The sequence below is a fragment of the Nannochloropsis gaditana genome (genome assembly GCF_000240725.1).
Source record: "Nannochloropsis gaditana CCMP526 unplaced genomic scaffold scaffold011, whole genome shotgun sequence".
NCBI classification, from domain to species: Eukaryota; class Eustigmatophyceae; order Eustigmatales; family Monodopsidaceae; genus Microchloropsis; species Microchloropsis gaditana.
In genome coordinates this window covers 42,281-62,193 of record NW_005803942.1, presented here as the reverse complement: position 1 = coordinate 62,193, position 19,913 = coordinate 42,281, and the positions used below count along the sequence as shown (strand labels likewise).

The 19,913-nt window shown below is 51.8% G+C and overlaps 1 protein-coding gene across 1 annotated transcript; it reads left to right on the top strand.

Moving 5' to 3' along the window:
* Window positions 1–7,305: 7,305 nt before the first annotated feature.
* Window positions 7,306–15,664, top strand: NGA_2109700 (bromodomain containing protein; the record flags this gene model as incomplete). Its single annotated transcript, XM_005856282.1, has 1 exon — window positions 7,306–15,664. A coding segment is annotated over one exon (6,632 nt), but the record flags the coding sequence as incomplete, so codon positions are not given.
* Between the last annotated feature and the right edge of the window lie 4,249 nt (window positions 15,665–19,913).

Sequence of the window (19,913 nt, the reverse complement as noted above, 5' to 3'; positions counted from 1 at the left end):
ACCAGGCTGTGGGCATTGCTCTGGAGGCCCACCGTCTAGACAAGATCGAAGAGGCGATAAATCGGGCCCCGGCAAAAGGCCTGCTGATTGCCCACATTTTCAAGATTAGCCAAACGCTCATCTTGAGCCGACACTTTCGTCTTCAGGTGCTGGACGTTTTAGTCCGTGTACACTCCGCGGTTATAGATCCTGAGTACGTATCGATCTGTCAGTGCATGCAGTTTCTGAATAAAGCGAGCGACGTGGCTGAAATTCTGGACAAGTTATTGCAGGGATCAGAAGAGAAGGCGCTCTTGGCTTACCAGGTCGCCTTTGAGTTAGTTGAGAGCGAGAACCAGCACTTCTTGCTGGATGTCAATACAGCGCTCTTCCCACCTGTTGCTACAGCTGTGGATGCCTCTGCTGGCGAGAATGCCGAGGAAAGCAAGGAAGGTGGCGGGAGCGCAGAGCCAACGTCTGTGCCTCCCGCTGCATCGGAGACGCCTGTCCTCGCTGGATCTGTGCCAGAGGGCGCACCTGTAGAGTACCTTGAACGTAAAATGCAGCTTAAACAGATATTGGTGGACGGCTTTTCAATCGACTTGACGCTGGATTTCCTCTACCGCCACAACAACACGGACCTTCTTATCCTGCGCAACATAAAAACCGCTATCGAGAACAGAAATTCCGTGCTGCACGGGGCCACAGTCGTGGCACACGGATACATGAATGCTGGCACTACCACTGACACATTTCTGCGCGAGAACCTGGAATGGTTGGGCCGGGCGTCCAACTGGGCCAAGTTCACAGCCACGGCCTCTATCGGGGTGGTGCACAAGGGGCACGTGAAGGAGAGCATGAATCTACTGCAGCCCTATTTGCCCCAAGGCGGGATTTCAACAAGCCCGTACTCCGAAGGCGGAGCTTTATATGCTTTAGGTCTCATCCATGCCAGTAAAGGGGGTGCTGGTAACCATGACACCATAAACTACCTTCAAACTGCCTTGCAAAGCGCAGGAGTGAACGAAGTACTGCAGCACGGAGCATGTTTAGGCCTTGGTCTAGCCGCAGTAGGATCAGCCAAAGAGGAACTCTTTGAAGACCTTAAACAAGCCCTCTTCTCGGACAACGCCGTGGCTGGCGAGGCGGCAGCCCTCTCAATTGGTCTTCTGCTTCTTGGCGCAGGTGCCGCCAGCCCGCTATCTGAGGGCGCCATCAAAGAGCTTCTTAGCTATGCGCACGACACACAACACGAGAAGATTATCCGCGGACTTGCATTGGCGCTGGCTTTAATAATGTATGGGCAGGAGGAAAATGCAGAGTCTTTGATTGAGCAGCTTACTCGCGACCGAGATCCCATTCTGCGGTATGGTGCCATGTTCACGATAGGTCTGGCTTACGCTGGCACAGCGAACAACTCAGGCGTTCGCCGACTTCTGCACGTCGCCGTGTCGGATGTTTCCGATGACGTGCGCCGTGCTGCTGTCATCAATCTGGGCTTCGTCCTCTTCCGCACCGCTGAGCAGGTCCCGCGTTTGGTTTCGCTCCTAGCCGAGAGCTTCAATCCTCACGTCCGCTACGGATCTTGTCTGGCCGTAGGTATTGCCTGCGCAGGTACTGGTAGTCCTGAGGCTATAGCCTTGCTGGATCCCATGCTTGACGATGTGGCAGACTACGTTCGCCAAGCTGCGATGCTGGGGCTTTCCATGGTCTATATGCAGCAGTCCGAGGCTCGAGTGCCCAAGGTTAAAGCTTTCCGGCAGCGTCTCGCACGCATTATTCCTGATAAACATCAGTCCACCATGACAAAGCTCGGGGCCATCTTGGCTACCGGCATCCTGGATGCAGGTGGCCGCAATGTAACGTTGAATATGCAGTCAGGTGCCGGATTCATCAAAAGCACAGCTGTCGTAGGGCTGGCGGTCTGGGTGCAATATTGGTATTGGTACCCTCTTATGCATTTCCTTTCGCTAGCCTTTACACCCACCTTCCTGATCGGTTTGAACAAAGATTTGAAGATCCCCAACAAGTTCGGCACCTCTTGTGGTGCCCGTCCTTCGACGTTTGCGTACCCAAAGAAATTAGAGGAGAAGAAGGAGGAAAAGAAGGAGCGAGTGGTTACAGCTGTACTTTCTACCACCGCGAAGGCAAAGGCCCGGGAGGCAAAAAAAAAGGCAGGCGAGGACGCGCATCACATGGATGTCGAAGTGCCAGGTGCAAGTGCTGCAGATCCTAAAAGCAATGTCATGATAAGCAATGCGGGCGAGAGCGGACCTCAGACCTTCGAGAAAGGAGTTGACGTGGCAGAGGAGGGAAGCCCTGGGAAGGACGTGAAGGCTGAAGGGGAGGCTATGGCGAACGGGAAAAGGGGAGCCGAAACAGAGCCTACCACATACATGCTAGGCAATCCAGCTCGCGTAACTCAGGCACAGGAAAATGTCATTTCCTTCTTGCTGGATGAAGACCAGCGCTATGTACCTGTATGCCGGAGTTCCAGACCAACGGGCATCATTATGCTCATGGATCGTCAACCAGGAGAGCCTGAAGACGTAGCAGACGTGGAGAGCCCTCCTCTTGAGGGCGAGGAGGAAGAGGCAGAGGTCCCTGCGCCTTTCGAGTGGACTGTGAACTGATAAACACGAAAAGCATCATGGGCTGATTGCAGACGTTGTACTAGGTATTTTTCAAACTTTGAGGCGGGGGTAACTTATAAGAAGTGAACCTGAAAGGAAATCCTGTCATGACAATGTTTGTTAGGAAGGTCTGGGACGGAATCAAACGAAAAGAAAGAGCGAGCCTAGCAAGGGCGAAATGATTTTCACTGAAACTAGCATTGCTTTTATCCACGCAACGCTTGTAACCACTGGGTACGAGTGTGCTGCACAACATTGATGACTGAATGCCACGCCCCGGCGTGCTCGCAAGCCAGGAAAGGCTGTGCGGCGGGGCGCTAGCACGCTTTGCGAGAGAGGGTTGACGGGCGACCCGAGCGAAGGAAAATGTTGCCAAGCCTCGCTTGCAGGCGGGGCTCTGCCGTGCTCTATCCAATGCATCCTTCTGGCGCAATTCCCCAGCTGTTGACATATGCATCTGCTTTTAGTTCGAAGTTGTGAGGTAAATACAACTTCTTAGTGTGCACAGTTTAGCCCTAATTTTCGGTGGCCCCGAAAGCAAGCAAGAGAGGTAAAGAACCTCGCTCGCGCGGAGCATCCAGGTTATCATCTCTTCACGTTTCGTTCACCGTGGCTTGTGTCTTGTGCGCTAGGTGCCGCAAAGGGGTAGATAGAACGCCGAGGCCTTTAGGCAGAGGATCAGCTGAGATTTGGCCTTCGTGAAGCTCGTGGGTGTACACTTTTGTGCGTGTTTTTGCGAAGGGATATGACAAGACCACCTGTCTCGTGAGTTTTTCGTTGCATTAACGATACCTGCGCATGACTTGTCGATTAAAACATGAAAAGCACTCTTACTCACCTTCAGTCTCCTTTACTGTGCATCCACTTATAAATCTCCATGTAGTTGAGGGCTATTTTGAGCGTTTCCATGCCGTCAATCAAGCCGTCGCCATACGCACAGCCCAACACCCCAATAGCTTCGGCCAAAAGGCCACGCACAGCTTTGAGACGGACGCATGGCACATCTCGTAAGGGGGCTGCAAGCAAGGGAAATCCAACACGTCTTCAAGAAGACCTGGTCTGCTCCCCTTCCCCTGCTTGTCAGCTGGAGCGGACAAGTCCGGAAACAGGCCATCCTTGTGAGAAAAAGGTTGATGTGTTGTATGCGGAGACCTCCAGCGCTTTTTACGACGGTAGCGAACACGATGGAGAAGACACCTGGAAGGGTCGTGTAGCGTCTCTTTTCTCACCCGTGCTAAAATTTGTAGGTGGCTCGCCTGAGGCTCAAGGTGCCGAAGGAAGAGGGAAGCAGCATGGAGCGAATTCCGGAGAGGGCGGAATCGACGGGGGCTTACACGGCCAAGAGAATGACATTAACCGGAATAACCGACTAGCACAGCCTTTATCGATGGAAGAGAGCTGTGATGAAGGAAAAGATGTGTCGCCGAATCAGCTGGAGACATGTGGAAAAGAAAATGAGGAGGGGCTCATGGATGTGGAGCCGGTGTTCGATGACAGTGCTGCTAGCGAGGACGGAGAGAAAGTTTCAATGAAAGAGGAGGAGGTCGAAGATGAAGGCATGGAGGACGAGGAATTGGAAGTCGTAGAGGAGTTCAATCCCTTCCTGTTCATTAAACAACTCCCTCCTTACGAGCACGTAGCGATTCAGGGGAAAATTTGTCTACCACAACGAAAGCAAACTCGGTCATCACATACATTGGGCCCCTTGACCCTTGTGCTGGACCTGGATGAGACCTTGGTGCATTGCACTGTGGAGCCTGTGCCGGACCCAGACGTCGTTTTTCCGGTGGATTTTAACGGAGTGAGCTATCAGGTGCATGTACGAAAGCGTCCGCACCTGGAAGAGTTCCTAGGTCGCGTGTCTAAGATGTTTGAGGTCGTCGTCTTCACGGCGTCGCAGCAGGTCTATGCGGACGCGCTGCTTGACCTGATTGACCCTGGTCAGAGGCTGATAAAGCATCGGCTCTTCAGGGATGCATGCCTTCCTGTCGAAGGCAATTACATCAAGGACCTGCACGTTCTAGGCCGGGACATGGCACGCACGGTGCTGATTGACAATTCTCCGTATGCATATGGATACCAGATAGATAACGGCATTCCCATAGAGAGTTGGTTTGAAGATCGTGACGACATGGAATTACTGAAGCTTCTTCCCTTTTTGGAGGAGTTGCAAAGAGTTGACGACGTCCGACCACTCATTCGCACAGCATTTCAATCTCACCTCCGAGTGCACGAAGCCTAGTTTCGAGTTGCTGTTCGATGGTGGGGAGTCGAGAAAGTGGTAGTCGTCCACGTGGCATAAGCTGAGGATGTAAGGAGACGAACGCAAGGTGCTGTATTGGAAAGAGGGACGGGAAACTCGTGCGGTCGATATTGGTTAGAATGAAGGAGATGGGCAAGCCTTACGCACTGGCTCGTTTGTATCGTTGAGGGGGAGCGTGACTGTAATGAACGCTTTGTGTGAATTTGTCCGTATCGCGATATGAAGATCGATATGCGTTAGTTAACAACGATACTAGGATGCGAAGTTCCAAGTTTTTAAACCCTAAAATCATAGGGACGATATTGATTAAGCACTCCAGGAAGCCGTCGCGAAGCTTCTAAAAGGAAAGAACCGTATACATAAATTTCGAGGAATTTTACAATACCTCCAAAAGTGCGTTTTGCGGAAAGCAAACGATTAATTTCAAAAAGAATTTAAGATGCTGATCTAAGAACATACGATACTACCGCTTTCTCAGAAGTGCGACGCTCACATAAATCACAGAGAGACTGCTCATGAGTATTGCAATAAATGGGCGGACAGGCAGCAACATCCTCAGGGATCTTCCAAGGGCTTGCTCCCGTGCTGTCACATCGGCAATAACATGTCTTTTTGAGGCCAACTGTTTGTCAGCCCCAGAGGCGATGGCGATTTCCATACCCTTAGCCAGATCCAATCTACAGACATCCGCGAAACGAAGCAAATAGATAAAAACGTCCGCGATCTCTTGACCTAGCTCATTTTTGAAAGCCTGAGGCCAGCTTCGACTGTCGCCTGCAGGTGTAGCTTGCACTATCTCACAAAGTTCCCCCACTTCCCCGATAAGCGCGAGCAGGAGGTTGCGAGGGGTGTGATACTTTTCCCAATTTCGCTCCAGAACAAAGGCTTGCAAGGACGTCTGAAGGTCGCTGATGGTCAAGCGTGCATCCCAGGGAGGGGGACGAAAAATTTGATCCTCAGGGCCAAGGCTTTGGCCCTCCTTTTTAATACCTGTCTGTGCCGTATAGTAGTCATACTTGTGCGCAAGACCCTTACAAAATTGAGCCGGATATCTGAACAAAAAGCATTGAAGTGATGGAAATAGTCGGTACCCTCAATCAAAATGAGAAGTAGAAGAGTCTGTAGACCACAGTATGGGGAAATGACATCAAGAGGGAGCTGCGTACGACTATCGCGCACATCTAAGACAGAGATAAGTCGATGAACAATACCACACTTCCACGTTTTTATAAAAAAGCGAACTGCTACCAAACATGAGTTCAAATTGATAGGTACAGCATGCTGACGCGCCTCACCCACACCTTGAACCCTCATGTTCCACTTCTTCTTACTTGCGAGCATTGAGATCGATTTTGGCCACAGCGGCAGCACCCAGATCAATCTCACTATGGGCTGACAACCTGAGAATGCTGACCAGAAGTTCTCCTGCTGCAATTTGCATTTTGTGACAAAATTCGATGTCGTCGTAGACGAGAGCCGTTACTTCTTCACTCTTCCACTGTAAGATCTCCGCCAGTAGGCCAGCTTTGTGAGCCACGTCGAGGCAGAGCCCGGTTATCGGTATGATGCTCAATTTTAAAGTATCTTGAACAGCTTGACGAAGAAACTCGATAGAGGCGAGCGGAGCCATATGTTCATCGTGCTGTCCCATTTCTTTAAATAGCCTGCAATTATCGCTTTGCTTCAAGCACAGATGACTAATTCACCACAAGTTTCTACACTGAAATGCCTTGACTCACTTTGCCTGTGATAGAGGGACACTTTCTAGTCAATGCAAGTGAAAATATGCCTGCTCTTATTTCAGTGAGGTTAGGGTTAGGGTTAGGGTTAGCTAACAGACTGCGCGAGGTGGCGGGGGAAAAGAAAGGCTCGCGGATCTAGCCGAGCGTCCGAGAGGAAATGGAATGCAAAGGGGTTGTCGACTGCCCCTGATCTTTCTTGCGCGGGCACACACAGCAAAGGAGGGGTTACTTGTGGCTTGTGTTTACGTGGGCAGCCACTCACTCGCGCCTTGCTTGCCGCGGAGTCTCGCGGTTCACGTTGTTTAACCGGGCGAGCTCTCTCAGGGGTGAGGGACTCCCCTACTTACTACTAGTAGTACTCGCCACTCTCATGGGGTTCCATACGAACATGCCTTTGCTGCCTGTTTCCCACCTCTATCGACTACCGCGAGACACCGTCCGCCAATTTCCCCGATTCAGGACTTAAAGCATTTGTGCGACAGGGACACCAATAACACATTTGTTTATCTTTGCAATCGTTCGATTGTTTCCCCTGCCGGCTTCCTGCTCCATGGAAGGCTTGAGGGTCTACCTCGTCCCTCCCCTTCGTTTTCGCTGCAGATGATAGCCCTGGCGATTTTGTCTGCCAACGACTTATACCACACCATACAGTCACAATGTTCTTTGATAAAGCCACGCAATCATATTTCAAGCAGGTATTGTCATTTTATGATAGACGACAGCTCGGACGACGAAGGGTCGCGGCGGGTCCACGAAGAGGAAAGGTCAGTGGAGGCCCCACGTGGGACAGGACATGCCAAGCAAGTAGGTGCCGTCACCACAAACGGGTCATCGAAACCGAAAGCCTTGAGTATGGCGTCCGAACTGTTCGATGACGAATTGGAACATTTTAAAGGAGGGAACATTGCGTCCGACAGTCCGACCTCCCATTCGAAAGCTGCTGTGGCCTCTCCAACCTGCCGGAGCACGTGGGGAAGCGACATCAAAAAATCTTCTCCGACTTCACGGAACCGAATGGAGGGGTCCGCTGGCAAGGAAGTTGATGATCGGGATTCGGAAGCGGGGAAAAACGAAGAAACGCAGCGCCTTGTCTCCGCCCAAGGTGCTGTTATCTCAGAGAATGGACAAGCTCGTGGGAGTTATCACTCTGCGACCCAAACAGTGAAGCGTGTTGCGAGTGATAGGAGCAACAGAAATATCACCCCAGAGAGTATTTCACCAGAAGATTTTCAGGCGTGTAAAAAGATGAAAAAGCAGATGAAAGCGGAAAAAGATGTATCGCCTATCATCCAGGATACTGTGAAGTCGAAAGCCAACAGAAAGTCATCGCCGGTCAACGGATCTAAACATAATGATGATGCTGCAGGTGCACCCTCTCAAGTCTGTGGCGTGAAAAAAAGTTTAGCCGCCCGCAAGAGGAAGAAGGCTACTGTAGCCCCCGAAATGGAGAAGGAAATTCGAAAAATGGTGCGCCTGGAGGTTCAGAAGAAGCGGAGCGATGCGAAGAACAAGGTTTTGAATAAGTTTAAAAAAGAGCTCCCCTGGCTTCGCGAGCGCTCAATATTTTCACAGCCAGCTACAAATGATGAGGCGGACAGAGTCAAAGATATCGACTTGCCCCGACTCACGCCTCCTTCGCCGTCGACGCCTTCTGCGCTTTCGGCGTTGCCAGGATTGCAACGAGCCAAACTCATATCGTGCAGCAACTTCATCTACACTTTTGCGCGGCCTCTAGGCTTGCTGGCAGTCCCGACATTACCCGAGCTGGCTCAGGCGCTCCTGGCCCTGGACCAGCCGGAGGAGGCGGGATGCCCACTTGCGGAGGCGGAGGGCCGCAAGAAGGAGGCGGCGCGGCTGATCGAAGACTTGTGCATAGCCTTGGTGCGGGCCGTGACTCCTGACGTCGAATATGTGTTGGGGCTCAAGAGCGGCCATACGGGTGACCTGATGGAAGAAGTCTGCTCAAGCAAGAGTGGCTTGATAATGCCGTTGAACAAATTGACGTGGAAGGAGATAGCACGCCTGAGCTTGGTGATGTTCATATATTCCTACCTCGGATTCTCAGACAAGGACATCGCAGAATGTATGAGAGGTCGCATAAATCCACGCCGTAACAAGGTGACTCTCAAACTTCTTAAAGCTCGTCTGGAACGCCGCGCAGCATTGGCGGTTGGGAAACGCTCGTTAAAGTCGTCAAGCAAGGATGGGTTTGACGCGAATAATGCGGCGGAAAATACGATTTATTCATCCACGAGAGAAGGATATCAGGAGGTAGGAGATACAGAGAATGGTCATGTTGGGATTCACAAAGACAGTGAAAGGCTTGGGCGGGAAGAGTCTGGGGATATCAGCATCTGCTCTACCTCATGCGGCGCACGAAAGGAAGCGGCGACCGCCCCGAACGGAGGTGGAAAGGACCATGCTCGGAAGGCTAATTCTTCAGACGTTCAATTCTCCGATCGCACTAAAACGAATGATGAAGATACACTTGCTGAAACTGCCGAAGACAAAAAGCCAAGTGTCACTCCGACCTCGGCAGGGGCAGAAAAAGAGAGACTTGAGGACACCAAGTCGGATGGAGAGGAGGAAAAAGCTGTTGATGAAGAAGATGAGGAAGAGGAAGAAGAAGAAGAGATGGCCGTAGAGATGTCTCGGGAGTTAGACGCCATTCTGGAAGAAGCTTGTCGGTCTGAGCAAGAGAGACGCGTTGCATGCCTTTTAAAACGTCTCCTTCAGCATTCATGCTCCGAAAGGGTCGGTACTGAGGGGACGGAGGACCCTGATATTGAAAGCAGTCTGTCCGATTACGTTCTGAATGTGTGGGAGCCGCTTACCGTGGCAACCTTGATTCTCAAATTGAAGAGAGGGAGTTATTCTGCGGATGGTACTGAGGCTGGGGGATTGCTGGAGCTCGTGCAGGACGTGGAATTACTTTGCCGGAATTCATGGGCTTGCAACATTGAGGATTCTGAAGCCTGGGGAGCCGCAGAGAAATTTCATGCAATATTTGATCGTCTTTTACAAGCTTGGGTTTTGGAGCAGGCGCCTGAAAAGCGTCTCTCCGTGGATGAGATGCGCGGTCTCTGTCAGGATTTGGTGGAGCCTTGCTCAGCCTGCCGTCAACCTCTCTCTCGCCACACCGCCAAAGTTATCTGCTGCCGCTGCGCACTTACGTTACACCCAGATTGCCACCGGTCCTTAACCTATCAAGACGAAAATCGCGCAGATGTGGGGGTAGATATAGAGACAGATCTGTGGCACTGCACGGAATGCCTTGATTTTCGGGTGCGTCGTGAGGCCTATCCTGCCTTGGGGTTCGACGAGGAAGATAAACAGGGAGATCTTCTTCCTCAGGATTACGTGGAGGCGACAGATCACTTAAGCGCACAATCCCGAGATATGCTGCTGTGGCTCCGCATGGTAGTCGGGGAGTGGGGGCCCGGGATGTCCTTCCCGCCGTTGTTAGACGTGACAGTGAGCCGGACGGCCCTCGGAAAGATCAAGGCTGATCCTGATTTGCTAGGGATATGGGCAGCTCTTGCGCTGCTAGGGGGGCGGGTTTCAGACGCTCACAAAGAAATCGACGCGTGTAAAAAGGCTACGGAAATGACAGAGGCGGGACACCAGCTCTTGATACTGGATTCACTTTGCCAAGCTGCCTCTACGCATTCAGGCATAATTAGGTCGTTTTTGGAAAGGCAAGATCAAAAGCTGGCAGCGTTACGTAAGCGGCCACCTAAGGAAGAGGAAGAATTACGAAAAGAGCTGCAAGACATCGGAGGTGATGCGGCGGTTTTGGCGTGGAAAGATCCTATGACAGAAGAGTACATGGCGGAGGAAGCAGCAGCAGCTGCTGTTGAGGAGGGCGAAGAGGGAGACGACGAGGATGGCGAGAACGGGGAAGACCAAGGTGAAGAGGAGACAGCCGTCTGTTGTGAATGCAAGGCTACCACAAAGGACGTTGATGATTCTCAAGTTGTCCTCTGTGAAAGCTGCCCCACAGAGATCCACCTTAGGTGCCTAAATCCAAATTTGACTGAGGCGCCAGAAAAAGAATGGTTCTGTCGCGTATGCAAGGCCAAAAAGAGGGAGATTAATAAGCAACGTCAGCGCCAACGATTTGTGGTGAAGGCTGTTGACGTGGACGATCTTCTTGAAGGCCAACGCTTGGCTATCGAGAATGCGCTGTTGGAAGATTTCGTGGAGGAGAAAATCCAGGAGCGCCTGACGTCAGATGAGAAAAAGAAAAAAGAGAAAAAGACAGTGGGGTCATCTGGAACGCAAGAAGCTGCTTTTGTGCTTCCAGGTGGCTCCGGCGTGTTCAAGCAAGGTGAGGAGCAGAGGAGAAGTGCTGGGGATGCAGCCAAAGTAAAGGAGCAAGTGCAAGAGAAAGGGAGCTTCATTTCCACAAGCTCAGCGACCCCTTCGAGCACTTCTGAAGGTTCATTACGTATTCGCAAAGCCATGCGGCTCAAATGTGAGTACTGCGGTTACGGGGAGATGGAGGTGTGCAGTCCGTTGGTGCTCGGCCAAACGCTTGCGGAGACGGAACAGTACGTGGCATTGGAGCCAGCGAAAGACCCATGGATCTCAGAGAACTTGCGAAAGCGAAACCCAAACAGAGAATTAGAGGTGACAAAGAAATCGAAATCTTCTTCCGAGTCATCAGATGGAAAAGGAGTGGCGGACATTGTGACAAGTGAGAGCGTCTCACGTGGAAAAAATGAGCAGAGTTTTTTTGCGGAGAAAATTGGCCAAAAACAGGGGCACGATGGAGGTGACGGAGAAAGTATGTCACAGTCAGGTCAACTTAATGCAGCCAGGGCTGCCGATTTGTCCACAATATCCGCCCCACCCGCGGTGGCTCCCTATTTTCCGCGGATAGACACTGCGGAAAGTCGTCGATTTCCTTTCTCAGCGCATTGCCCCATCGTTCACGAACGTTGTGCGATTCAAATGCTGGCATTCCGCGCGCGTGCTTTACACGATCAGAAGCTCCAGGGACAAAGCATTGCAGCAAGTGACGACCAAGTGGCGTGTCAGCAAGGCACTGAGGGACACGGAGTCGACAAAAATAGAAAAAATGCTGTACAACAAATGAATAAGAAGGACCCAAGGGCCGTTATAGAAGCAGCGTTGAGAATAAGTGGAACACGCACCTACTCCCTAGGTCAAGACCGCCACGGTCGTTGCTATTGGAAGATTCCTGGAGACGAAATGCGCCTATACGTGTGGGTTCGGCCAGAGGAAGGCGACGCGCAGGTGAAAGGGACGGATCCACAGCTGCCTTTGCAGGGGGGGGCAGAAGGGATGGCTTCTGTTGGGCCTGGAACTTGGCTCTGTTATCAGGACAGCGAAGACATTCGTCGTCTTGCTGATTATCTGGACACGCGTCACTCCAAAGAAGGGCGCCTTCGAGAAGCAATTGAAGCTGAGTTGCTAGGTGAGCCCAAGGTTAGGGTTCCGAGGGATGATTCGATGTTTGTGCGAAACCCCTCTGGAGACTCTGGAGGCCCAAAACTGGACGGTTTGGAAGAGGGGCTTGTCGAAGGCGCAGGATTCGATGACGATGCCAAGACCGTATCAACAGATGGTGTAGAGGAAGGAGGTGGAGAGCAGGCAATGGAGACGAAAAAAGTCTCGAGGCCGGTCGCTTTGAAATTTTGGGAAGAGAAAAACCAATCTCCGGTTCCTTCGGAGGTATTGGACATAGAAGTCGACCCTGATATTTGGGGTGATTCGTTGGAGCGCAAAGCGGCCGTGCGAAAAACTCGCAAGTACCATGCAGTTGTTCTGGTGGACGCGGAAGATAAGGTCTGGGAGGGTCGAAATCTTGGGGTGAGATTCCAAATTTTCAAGGGTGGGGAGGAGGTTGAGGAGTCTAGCACCCCGCGGGCGCACAAGGACCATATTTTTTGGTTCAACGTGTACGAATTTCTTCTGCCTGGTTTATACACTTTGCGCTACACGGTGGATACGTTCAGCCGGGAAATCAAGCCACTTTGTCTACGAGTTGAAGTGCGGGCACGGCGAGCGGCGACTTCCGTGCGATCGGTTCTCAACAGCCACTTGAGCTTTTTGAATATTTCACGGGGCGGTCGTTACAGCTTACGGCAGTCGGTTGAACTAGACATCCCAGAAGATGCTGATGAGGTAGTAGGTTTGCGCATTGCCTTGCTTCAGCTCAAAGAAACCTTGCCAAATGGAGCGCTTCTCGAGAGCCCTGAGGACTTGGGTGGCAGCATTGCTCATTTGGGCGGTGGAGGCAGTACTAATATCCATGCGGGTGACGGAGAGGTAGGGCCTGTTCGAGCGCCTGTTTGCTATTGGACGGAGGCGCTTCAAGCACAGTGGATAAACCATTTGATGGAGGCAGAGACACCCCACGAGGTAATGGAGGGGCTTCTGCTTCTGGAATCATGCTTGCATCCGGAATGGCTCAAGCCTTGGTTCCATCCTCTCCGCCGATCTTATGCTGCAACCTCTTCCCATTTGTTGCGCTTGGGTACTACTGCCGCGGCAGCCGCATTTCATCTCTTCATTTTGGACAAAGCAATCTTGTACGACAAAGAAAGAAAGGTGCCTCGTAAAAGTCGAGGCCAGTCAGCCAGAAGCAGAGGGTTCCATTCCACTCAACGCTCTGTCTTGGAAGGAGAAAGTGATGAAGAAGACGATGATGAAGAAGAGACCGAGAGCGAGGAGGATTGTGACTCGGACGACAACGGCGGCCGTAAGCGTCTGAGGTCCCGCAAACACAAAAAACGGTTGGCCACAGGTTCCTCATCTTCTCATGTCCGTGGCGTCAAACACCCACAACGGTCATCATTTCGTAAACGGGCTGTTGTCTCGTACAAAGAAGCGGGAGACAACGACATATTCGACGAGGAGTCTGACGAAGGCTCGTCTATTTCAACGAGAGAGTCAGGAGCCCAGAGCAATGGAGGTAGCAGGACCAGGCCCAGAACAGGCGCCGTGTTGCCAATTGCGTCTGATGATGAATTTTCGAAAGAGTGTTTGGCCTTGTTGCGGCAGCTCAAAAGTCATCCCTCGGCAGGACCTTTTATAGAAGACGTCGGTGACAATGTTCCAGGGTACAGTACCATCGTACCTTTTCCAGTGAGTTTGACAACCTTAGAAGCGCGAGTCAGGCGTCAAGTGTATGGTACTTCTTTGGAGAAATTTTCGGATGATGTGGGGCGCTTGTGGGAAAACAGCGTCCTCTACAATGGGGAAGATCACGCGGTGACACGAATGGCGCTGCAACTCAAGGTCCGTTTTGAGGCATGGCACCGCGATATGAAGCCACGACTAAGGGCTTAAGACAGAGCAAGCGAATTCGAGTCGCTGGTACAGTGATACGTTCGAGAGAGAGAATGATTCCAAATAGGCTGAGGCGGCTCTTTCGATTGAGGGAGGATGCGTGGAAGTGACGAGCAATTGCTCCAGCAGAGAATAGGCGAACAGCGGCGAGTGGCCGTGTGGTGGAGTAATTGTCTTAATAGAAAAGCGTGAACGCCAAAAGCAATTGAACGTGTAGCGACAGAAAACCTCTTTGTGTACGTAGCTGGCGGCGTAGCTTTGTTTATGCTTCTCCCTCGGCGATTCTTTCATATCACGAAGACGTCAGGGGTACTTTTGAGGCTCAGGTGAATTCTCAACAGGAACCTTGGCCAGCATGAAGCTCAGATCAGGGAGATATATCTCCGAAAGCACGGCTGTAGCCTTTTCAGAAAGGGTTTCATAGCCAAGCATCAAATTCTCTCGGGATGTATGTTTCGAGTGAAAGGGCTCCTCTCGAGTTTCGTTCTCACATTCAACGCAGTCCCCTGCGATTTCTTGCTCTTCCACGATCCTTGTACCGCCACGATAATCATCCATAACTTGGTCTTGCATATTTTTTTCAAAATCTCTCTGCTTCTCTCTGAAGAACTTATCGCCCTCGTGTCTCATTCTCTCTGTGACCGGTGCATGCTTACGTGATAATGAACCTCCTGGCGCTAAAGTTCGTGGTTGAGCACTCGCAACATCTACTATTGGTAGAATTTCCCCCGGCTCTTCTTTATTCATGCTTTCCACGTTTTCATGAAGATTAGCTTTTTCAGATAGCCGCGTGAAAGGAAGACAATGGAAAGAGCACCTGGCTTGCGAATGCAGAATCTTGCACAAGACAGCGTCGAACCAAAAGCACGTTCTCGCATTCTTCCACTTCATCTGATTTAATGCAAACAGTCCATTAATGTCCACTGCCTCGAGTTCATGAATCGCGCGATGCGCCTGGTGTTTGTTGGCAGCCATCGTCAAGGGCGTCAAATCGCCAGAGGCATGAAAGAAAGATCGACACGAAGATTTGTAGGACTTCGCACGCTTTTCTGAGCTCCGTTGTGAGGATAGACAACTTTCAAAGGAATTTCCCGATATGGCAGGCTTCGGGTCCTGCCTTATAGACGTATAGTCATCTGAGAGAACGACTGGCCCAGCGAAATCGCCGAAGTCATCGTTTGGTTCCCCCTCTTCGAAGAAACTATCGAACAAAGGGCGTCTTGATGTGGAAAAATTACGTCTTACTCCAATTGACTCATCACAAGGGCCCAAAGCTCTTTGTGGTTTTGAATCGGTCAATGAATGGTACTGACGGGCAGCTTTTGCATCATGGTGACCATGGGGTTGACATTCATCCTCTTCAGCCGCGACAATTGGCTGGACGCTCCTGCCAATTCTTTTCTTGTTTACATTCGCTGTTACTTTTCGAGCCCTCGCAATTTCCTTTTGAAGCTCTGCATCCGTCTCGACAACGGTTGAAATATGCGCTAACCCCGGCTCCCCAATTCGCATTGGTAGGGGCTCATACGTTTCAGCGCCGATCCTTGCCTGCTCTCCTGAAGATTGACGGCATTGCATAGCTTCCAAGCTAGCATCATTGACTTCATTATCAGTAACTTGCAAAGAATCAAATGCAGATAGTGTAGACTGGGTCGTCCACGGTTCCTCATGCGCAGATCCGGGACTCTGAGGCTTGTTTCCTTCCTCCTCAACCATTCCTGTTGACTAGGCAGGTCGAGTGTTGAAAAGCCGCAGAGTGTCAAATCCCGTGCGGTGTGAGGACAGCAGAATAAAACCAGATGAGCACGAAGCGCCTCCTATGGAGACACGACCGGGGGGCCTGGGCCGCCGCGGGAGGAGCGGGACGTACAGGAAGGAGAGTGGGAGGAGTCTCAGCGAGGCGGCAGCGACGGGGCGAGGGCGGTAGCCATGCATTGGGCACGGGCCGGACGGGCTGGCTTTCCTTTGTTATTGGAGCCTAAATCCGAGAAAAGAATTGGCATGGAAAATTAAGTTTTGCGACGGACCAAGTGGTGGTCGTAGTACCATACATGGAGCAGTCTACCCGCTCGCTCAGCATGCTGCCCGGCAGTAGAAAACTTCTTTGTCAAGATACTGCGTTCGCTTCACCGTACTCATTGCCATTTTCCCCCTAAAACACACATCATAAATAGCATGTGGCGATATTCTTCAGATGGAGAGCTTTTGGTCCACGTGGCGACGGACAACAGAATACGAGTGTACAATGCAGTAAGTAATAAAAGCCTATGTACCCCAGCACTTCGGACGAGCGTGTGGGCCGGTCATGTGGCTCCTTCTTCGTATACCACGCGTACAACCGTGGGTACTAAGTGGATTGAAAGTAAAATGGAAGTAAAATATTTCACGTGCTGAATAAATGACGGCGACAGTGACGTGATTATGTGCGCGACTTTACGCTATCTCGGAGAGCTCAGCAAAGAGATAACCTAAAAATGTGATCCTCTTACATTTTGGCGCTCTTCTTTCCATTTCCCCAATGAATCGCACGCACAGAACATGAACATTATGACGTAGTGTATCCGTTTCTTGTGTTAAACCTCATGCGGAAGAGGCATGACATGATGACCTCCGTCTTGCCTTCCCATGCGTTATCCCCTTCCAGGCAGCAGGCACCCTTCGGCAGAAGTACATTGAAAAAGATCATTTTGCCTTCCAATATACCTGCCTGGCATGGATGCAAGGTTTGGCATGGAACGACAAGGTACGCAAGCGTAGGGGGTAGAGCTATCACGAAGCAATTTCATTCTGTGGCAGATCTGGAGGAGTGATGATTGACATACTGGCCGTGATGAGATGAAATTTCCAAGAAAGCTTTTAAATTGGTCCGTGTTATTGATGTGCAAGCGTGATAAAATCAAAAGCTCTGAGCTGTTCTGTCATTGTCTTCTTCTCCAGACTTCCCGTTCCACCGCATGTTTGTCCACCACGACTTCTCCAGCTGTTACATGTCTCACGTGTAGATACCCCTCCACTTCGAATCAAAATTTCAGAACCTGACTAAAGTGGCACAAAATCCAAGCAACGCCATGGGACTCCTTGCACTGGGGACTGATCGAGGGTGTGTGAGCGTGTGGGACTTGACCCGCGGCGTGCTGGCATGTCGGTTGGGAGAGGGGCAAAGCTTGAAGCGGTTCACGGGAATGGCCTTCAGCGCCGATGGAAGTAGGCTTTACACCTCGAATGCGGGTGATGGGGACGTACTGGAGTGGGGTCTGGGGACTGGTGAGTGTAGGCGGCGACTAACTGGGGACAAGCACGGAGCCTCAGCCTTGGTCGTGGGTCCTGCCGGCAGCGCCATCTTGGCGGTGGCGCGAACACGGATCCATTTGATCGACTTGGTCAGCGGGGAGCGGCGAAAGAAGATCTCGTCCGGCCATGCGGCTGCTGTGACACATATGGCGTTTTCGGAAGATGGACACTTCCTAGCCACGGCGTCGGTGGGCTCTCGCCACATCAACATTTTCAGCTGTCAGGGCAAGGACAAAGAGGCAGTGCTCACTGCAGCTTTGGACGGCTGTCCCACCTGGCTGGCCTTGCGAGCTGATCCATCGGGGAGGGAGAAGGGGGCTATCGTTCTTACGCTTCTCGCATGCTGCGACACGGGTAGTGTGCGCGTACTTCGGCAGAGCTGGGCAGCTGCTCATGCCCCGCCGTGTGACTCGGCTGGCAGCGGTGAGGACGCGGGGGCTCTTGCCAGGGCTGGAACACGAGCTCCGCCCACCACGCTGCGTGTACTTACCGTGACTGATGGCAAAGAAAGCGAAAAAGTGTCGGCGCTTGCAGCTTGCTTCCTTCCATGGGCGGGGAGGAAGGGATCGATAGCATGGCGAGTGGGCCTTGCGTACGGCGCGGAGAGCGCCCCTGTTTTCACGAGCTTTAGCATCGCAAGCGGCGAGGAGACAGACGAATTGCTACCGAGGGTCTTGCTCGAAGGGAGTAGGCTGACTAGTGAGAAGGGGAAGCAGGAGGATGGGTTGGCGAGCAACAAGCGGAAGCGGCGGGAAGTGAAGGCCGTGGAGATGCAGGATCCAGCCTCCAAGAGGACGGCTTTGGATGAACATGGTATTTCGGGACTGAACAACGCGGCCGGGGTGGGAGCAATGATTGAAATGCGCGGCGACACTGAAGATGATGACACGATGGGGCGCCGCCTGCAAAAGATGGCTGAGGGGTTGTCGCAGGGCCTGGAGGGGCACGGGGCTCTGGTGGCTGCCGGGCCTGTCGCGACTGCGGCGAAAAGCATGGGGTCCAAGGCGGACTCGCTTTTCACGGTTTTAAGCCAAGCGCTCAAGTCTGGAGACGAAGAGCTGCTGGAGCAGTGCCTGGCCGTGCAAGACACACAAATCCTTTCCAAGACGGTCCGACTGCTCACGGCACCGCTTGTGTTCCCCTTCATAAACACGCTGGTACGAAAGCTGGAAAAGCGCCCCAATCGGGCAGTCTCTCTCTGCCCATGGATCCGTTTCGTTCTTTTGCACCACACAAGCTACCTAATCGGCACGCCAGGGCTCGACCAGCGCCTGGCAGGCTTGCACAAAGTGGCCACGCGGCGCGTGACCGTGCTGCCTCGCCTGCTGGGCCTCTCCGGGCGATTGGAACTCATGCTTGCTCAGATTTCCAAGCACGGAAGTGGCGATCACACCTTCGCACCAGGTGACGATAATGGGGATGTTGAGGTGTACATGGATGGAAGCAGCGAGGAAGAGGGAGACGAGGAGGACATGGTTGGAGATGAGGCGGACGCCGATGGTCTCGAGGCGGACGGAGCCGGATACGGCGATGAAAATTCCGATGATTCCTAGCGTACAGAGCACATGTAGCCAATTAAGCTGAAGCAAAACTCTCTTTTTGATTACCCTGCTGTACTTCTGCATCAAAAATTACGTCCTTTGACCTGATTTCTTTGTACAAAAATTGTTCATCTCTCCACCATGACGATTTACTTGTTTTGTTTCGCCGAGGTCGAAAGACTTTCCCTACTTTTCGGAGGCTTTCTCATATCCTTGCATATCCCGAATACGCTCCAAAATCTCGCGCTTGCTCGTCTCTTGAATCTCTCCCGCTAAAATGAATTCGTCCAAGATGGAGTACACCTGTTCGCGCGTGCGTGGAGATGAGAAATTGTCACTTGAAAAGGCAGACAAGGCCTTTCCGTAAGCTGTTCGCGGTCAATAACGTCCTTACGAATCCCCTCATGATCCTCACCTTGTTAAAATTGAACACAATGTCGAGCTCGCAGACGTTGCGAAAGTACTCATCGAGGAGCTCAACAAACAGGTGGATAGACTCCAGATATGCGAGTTCATTGTCCGTCACATCCACACCCAAAGAGAAATAAAGTCCAGCGTAGCGCCGATAAATGAGTTTGTAATTCTGGTATTCGACAAAATTTGTGTATTTACGATCCCGGCTCACAATCAGCTTGTGCACGTCCGCCTCCAAACGAAACTTTTCAGCCTCGTTTGGTGGTAAGATATACCACTTTGACAGCCTTGTCTTACCCTGACGATTCTGAAGCAATAGAAATCGAATCTAGCAGTCCACATATGATTAAAAGCCGGTTTTTTAAGACATGAGGTTTTCAAATGCATACACTACAAGACCAGGACGAGAAGAGAAAACGAAGTCGGGCAGTCGGCACTCTTACACGTACCATGCTTAAAGCCCCTTCCGCCTGCTCACACGAGGTTCCCTGCAGCGATGTGGTGGAGAAATTGCATACGGAAAGCGACGAGAACTTTTTGTCAATACTGTGTGCACGAGCGAAGGGCGGCGAGGTCGAGCCCGCACGGCCCCCTTAAGCGAGGCGATCGGGCGGGGCGATGGATTATATTCACCCCGCCCACACCCAGGCTTTGACACTCTTGCCCAGTAATGGATAAAGACCCGCCCATTTTACAGCGTACAGGTTATTTGCACGCTTCACGGCCCCAA